The sequence below is a fragment of the Egretta garzetta genome, unplaced genomic scaffold (assembly GCF_000687185.1).
Source record: "Egretta garzetta isolate BGI_Z169 unplaced genomic scaffold, ASM68718v1 scaffold361, whole genome shotgun sequence".
In the NCBI taxonomy this organism is placed as follows: domain Eukaryota; kingdom Metazoa; phylum Chordata; class Aves; order Pelecaniformes; family Ardeidae; genus Egretta; species Egretta garzetta.
In genome coordinates, this window is record NW_009258688.1 from 670984 (window position 1) to 676901 (window position 5918).

The 5918-nt window shown below is 35.1% G+C and overlaps 1 protein-coding gene across 1 annotated transcript in view; it reads right to left on the reverse strand.

Annotated features, from left to right (window-relative positions):
- Positions 1–20: 20 nt before the first annotated feature.
- GOLGA5 (golgin A5) overlaps positions 21–5918 on the reverse strand; it is an 18646-nt gene continuing 12748 nt past the window's right edge. Inside the window, exons 10-13 of the mRNA XM_009648970.2 lie at positions 4969–5194; positions 3598–3703; positions 2265–2328; positions 21–1119 (exon numbers count right to left, since the gene is read on the reverse strand). Coding sequence (XP_009647265.1) covers positions 1039–1119; positions 2265–2328; positions 3598–3703; positions 4969–5194 — 477 coding nt within the window. The 3' untranslated portion in view covers positions 21–1038. The remainder of the gene's footprint in view (positions 1120–2264; positions 2329–3597; positions 3704–4968; positions 5195–5918) is intronic.

The following is a 5918-nucleotide window of genomic DNA, read 5'->3' on the forward strand; positions in this document are numbered from 1 at the left end:
GTGACTTTGTATTATTATATATTGAGAATTCATAAGTACACAATGCCACAGTCTAATGACAGAACTATTACAGTAGGTTTGGTGTGGTATTATGGGGTTTACGATAAATATTTGATGAGGTTTGTTTATATTTGGTAAATGTTTAGACATGAGAGATTTTTGATGTTTTGATAGATTTTGTATAGAAATAGTTTTAATAAAGTACCCAAAGCTTTAGAAAATAATTATTTCGATGAATATAGGATCTAATTAAGACACATAGTAATGAGAGGTATAAGAAAATGCAGTTAAAATATATAAATTTCAAGTGCAAAAAGAAACACCATTATTTCTAAAGAGTTTGAACCTTCTTTCTCAAAACAATCTCTCTCTTTCTCTAATAAAGCTAAAATACCAGCCTTTAAACAGGCAGTGCCACTATTCAGCTGCTAGGGAAGATACATCTATTGCACTAGAAGTACAAAGCTAAGAAGAATGCATAATATTTTATTTTTAAACTTATTTACAAAAAGATATTGCACCAATCCATTGTCCTTTTTTCAGTTTAACATGTTAAGGAAGAGCCTATTATTTACAAAGTTAAAAACGGAAGTGCAAAAGCAGACTGAAAGAAACCAGAAAGAATAAAGTTTATTTAAATTTCTAAGTACAGTTTATTACCTGACCATAGCCCACATCCAGTATGATCTAAAATAGTTTGTGTCATATATATCTGGAATTTCAGAAATCCTTGCATTTCACTGTAGGTGCAACCCTTATCTTTTGCACTAACTACCAGAAGGTCTACGTAAAATGTAAAGGCTAACCATAGCTTAACTTAATAGCTTTATTTCTCCAGGAAAGTGATGCTCCTTTAGGTAAACTGAAAAGGCTACATAGTAGTATACACGTATTTAAGTAGTAGTGATAAATCAGGCATGATGGTTTTCATTCTTCCTAAAAACCATGAGGAAAAGTTTGCAGATACTTCAGGACTGATTATTCTAAAGACACTGCCAGTCTGAATCACATTAGCACAGCATACGGTCCTGTCTCAGTCTATCTGCCACTGGGACTGTCATGATGCATTTCTGGGGTGTAGGTAAGTAGAACAATCATGACCCAGAGATGAAGCAATGCCTGGGAAAAGAAAAGTAAGAATTAACTTATCAGCACTGACAATCATCATTCACAGCAGCAGTAAACATGAGAGCTCTCAATGAGAGCTAATAAAATGCTACAATAGTCATAGTCAAGGTTCAAGCTGAAAAAGTGTAACTGCCAGTGACAGCCCAATATACAGCTCCTATGCAACCATCACCGAGTTTCACATAAGAGAGCAGCTTAGGTGGTAGAAGTCTTCAGTGTTTTGGTACAAAGCATTTTATTCATATATTGGTTAAGTCCAAGCCATGAACAGGAAGAGAGAGGTTAGGAATGAAACAGCCCTGTTCCGTCCAGTACTTAATAGGCTGGAAGAAGAAATTGCAGGGGGAAAACTGTTATTTCCTTTATTCATGCGTGTCTGTCGGCTTTATATCCCACAGTGACAGCTGCTCTCGGAAACTGTTCAGAAGAATCAGTATGCCTTCTCAAGCAACATTTTTTTTTTTTTTTTTTTTCATTTCCAAGACTCAAAGGCTAGACTAGTGGAATATTTTCAAGCAGGGTAGACTGCACACCTACCTTACCACAGGTCATCTAAACTGACAGACATCTGCCCTCCAGTGGAAAATGGAGGAATTTAATTTTTATCAATTGCAAGTCTGACAATCTCACCTCGTATGGACGAGCAACCTTCTACTATTTGCTTAAGTCTAGCACGAAAAACTTTTCTTGCTGCTTTTTCAGCTACTAGAGAAGTGTGATTATTAGTCAGTGAACAAAAAGCAAAGTGCCAAATATTAAATAAAGCTGTAAAACGTTTCCTTTTCCTAAATGCAGTGCACATAGGTGTGGCTGGTTAACCTTGGCAACAGGTCACTATCATTCTGTATTTTAGTACTAAAACTCTACTTTTACAGTCTTTTAAATGGTAGTTATATAAATGTTTTTAAGACTGCTATACTAAGAATTCCTGGGAAAAATTGAAAACTGCCAAGCAACATGACCCCAAAATGCTGTTAAGTACATACTATTTAGTCTGCTTTACAAAAAAATACATGGAGTTGTTAAAGCTAATTATACAGCCTTTTGAACATCAAACATCTTGCAATTTAAGTATATATAAAACTGGCTATAGAAATCTTGCATTAAACATCTTACTTGAAAGAAAGCTTACTCACCATGTAAATGATTACAAAGACTCTTGCTATGGGATACCGCCTTAGGAAGATTCCCAGCCGAATGCTACACAAGTACAAGATAAAACCAAAAATTCACAGGTTAACATTGAGCAGTAAATTCCTGTTCCTCTCATTCCAGTCACCACAAACTCATAAACATCAGCTGATGTTATATACATGGCTTTGTTTCTGACATAAATTTTACTTCGTGTTCTCAAGACATTAAACGGAGTGAGAAAATTCAGAATTCAGACCATAAAACACATTCTCCTCAGTTTTTCTGTTTCATGCTAGGCTCCGGGTTTGTGAAAAAGAGCTAAGACGCAAGAGTTATACAGGCATTTTAAACCCATATATTTGTCAAATTTTGTTACTGAAGAACCTGTCATGAATCTTTCAAAAAGATTTAAGCAACTAAAACCTTAGATTCCTTTGAAAAAATGTCAGATCACTATCATGCTTATATTTCATTAGATAAAAAAGCCATGGCTTTTACAAGTGTACTGCTACAGTGCTACAAAGCATACTGTGTTAGATGCGTGCTCCGTAACGTCTGCTAAAAACACCCATGCGCACAGTGAAGTATGACACTGTCCAATGAAGTTTAGCATTAACACATCACATATAATAGCTCCTAATCGTGGAAATCCTGATATTCTTCACAATGAAATTAAAGTACCATGGAAGCATAAAGGACTTGCTATCAAGCTATCTTGCTTTCAAAGCATTAAGAAGTGTTACCTAATTTTGTTTTCTATTGGTATTTGTTCACATTTTGGAGCAGACCTTTGTTGTGAATATTGACAATTAACCTAACTGCTCAGAAAAGGGGTCAAAGCAAGTCTTTTGCTGGATCCAGAATGACTTTTGTTTACTAATTCCTTGAACAGATTAGCTTTCAAGGTAAACAGCTGTGCTGGGTCAGAACCCAGACTCCTGTCTTCATCAGGATGCCTGAACAGGAGTAAAAGAATACATATAATACTCCCCCACTAATACATTCTTGTCACAGTCAAAACCTCTGAAAGTGAAAAAGGTAGAAGACAGTAATGAAAAAAGTTCCTTTGTACATAGTTTAGTGATTCTCTTGTATCAAAATCTACAAGAGCATCATTTAAATAATTGACTAAAATTTGCAAAAGCCCAAGGATATGAATATCATAGGAAAGCACAAGTGAACTAGGGTCAATATTTAGTAATTTACACCATATTTTAGCTTCACTATTTTTTACTTTTACCTTCACAGAAGCAATTCAAAACAGAAGGTGTGCCACTTGAAAACTGCAAAAGGATTCCAGGAATGACAAAATGTATTCCCTTAGGACACTCTTACCTAAACTGATCTATACTGCTTGCAGCTTTGCGAACTCTCCCATACATTCCTGCCATGTTAGTATCCATGTCACTGAACAGGACAGGAACATTACGCATACGAGCGCCTATTTGAAGGGAAAAAAGCAAAAAACTCATTAGTTTAAAACCAGCTAAGTTGTTGTTTAAGTAAAACAAATCGACAACAAAGATATATAAAAATAATATAAAAATAGTGATTAATCTGATTTGTTAGTGCTGTTCTGCTGTGGGCAGAGGAGTGCGTTTTGAGGGCAGGATTCTTCATAAACTTAACAGTTAAGTCAAATGTTTCTTCAACCTAGTATATTTTTAAAATTTATTTTAGTTCACTAGATGGACATCTTGATACTCAATTCTATCATGTAATAATAATAATAATAATAATAATTAGGTGTGCAAAATTATGGGTTTGATACTGTCACAGTTTCTCCATTTGCTTTTATTTCTCATACAGTAAATCTTTGATAGCGTTTCTGATACTAACTTGTATATGCCAAAAAATTCTACTTTATTTACATTTTTACTATTTATCAACTTTATTAAAAAAGGGTTCTCAGATAACATTACCTTTGTGCAACTAAACTTAAGCTTACTGAAGTTACTTAAAAGTAAGCTAAAAGGAAATATATTTCAAATTTGCTAGTTCTCCTGCCTTATTTCTTTAAAAGTCTTTCATAAGCAGAGAAATACAAGTCTGGATTGTCATTTTACACCTTTTGGTAACTGTCCATTGCTTTTAAATTACTTACCATATACACAAAATTACAAACTTTGACTTTGAAAAGTAACAGCTCGCAACAATGGATCAACTGCTGAGGTTCTCCTAGAGATATAGGATAATTGCTACAAAGTACAGACAAACCAATCTCAGCAGAACCACCATATTTTTAAGCTGCTTTTCAATAAAAACAGAAAGCAAGGAGGAAATTTATTTCAACCAGAATTCTGATCAGCTCAGAAGTATCCCGTTCTTGCTCATCAAACCCTTTTTAGAAGAGAAAACTTGTATCCTGCTTCTGATATTCAGTTTAAACCCCAAAAGACAGATTTATTTGCACCTGTGACCGGATTTGTAAATATGGTTGTTCCAATAGTGCCATAGTATGGAGAATTAAACATCTTAAGTTGGCTTTATTAAGTTTACTTAGTCATTTACACACAAAAAGGAGCTTCTACTTAACTCTTTTTTTTATGACACTGGCTGCTCTTGACAAGGTCTCTGGCATAAGCTGCATCATTTCAGTATTTTCTTTCCCCTTATAAACTTAGGCTTTCAAGGAAAGGCATTAGGAAATATAAAAGCCTGAACTGCACAAAAGACAGAGTTTAAGTATTGTATTTCCTTATTTACCTTCAGCACCTTCAATGCCTGCCATATTAATGGAAGGTCCATTAGTGCTAGTGCCTTGGAAAGCCTTCAGCTGTTGCTCAAGTCGTTCCAGTTGATAGACAAGTGAGTTTTTCTCCGTGCTCAGGCTCTCTAACATGGTTTGCTTCTGAATAAGTGTTTCTGTCAGCTGATGAAGCCGGTTTTCTAATTCTGTCTGACTACTACTACTTAGAGCCTTATTTGTGAGCTAAAAAACAAAGCAAAGAAAAAAAGTCAGAATAAGTTAAAAGTCTGACCAACTGACGTATTACGATACTCTAAAAATCTAAGCCCTCCAAGAACCCCATCACAGAATTTTTATGGGATAATACTATCAAACTGATCACCAGTGAGAACAATAAAGAAACTTAATTTTGACAATTGCTAAAACAGGATTTTACATGACACACAGAACTATGTAAAAACGCATTCCTGTGTTTTCCACCTCTAATCATATGAAAATTTCTGTATAATCATAAGTTTGATCACAAAAATCAATGCTATGCCTCAGAGCTGAATTTAAATGGTAGGCACGACAACAGCAAGATAATCCAGTCTGGCTATCATACTTGCACCTTCACAAAACAAGCGAGTATGCAAAATGGATTCCCAAGCAAGGAAGGAAAAACCCAGTACAAACGGGGAGAATCTGATGCCATTCTACAGGAAAGCTTGAATGAAAATGGTGAAAATGCAGGATACGTTGCAGAAGAATTGTGGAGCACTGAGACAGAAAACATGATTGTACTAGCAAATAGAAACTGCAAGGACAGCAAACGAAGACATGGATCACGTCATTCAATTTGCAGAAAATACTTAAAGCAAATGGGAATCTCCAGATTAGCCATATGTGCAATAGCTCATCTATTCACTACAGTCTTGGACCTCAGCCACTTGTAGCATCATATACCACAAAGATGTGGCTTTTAAAA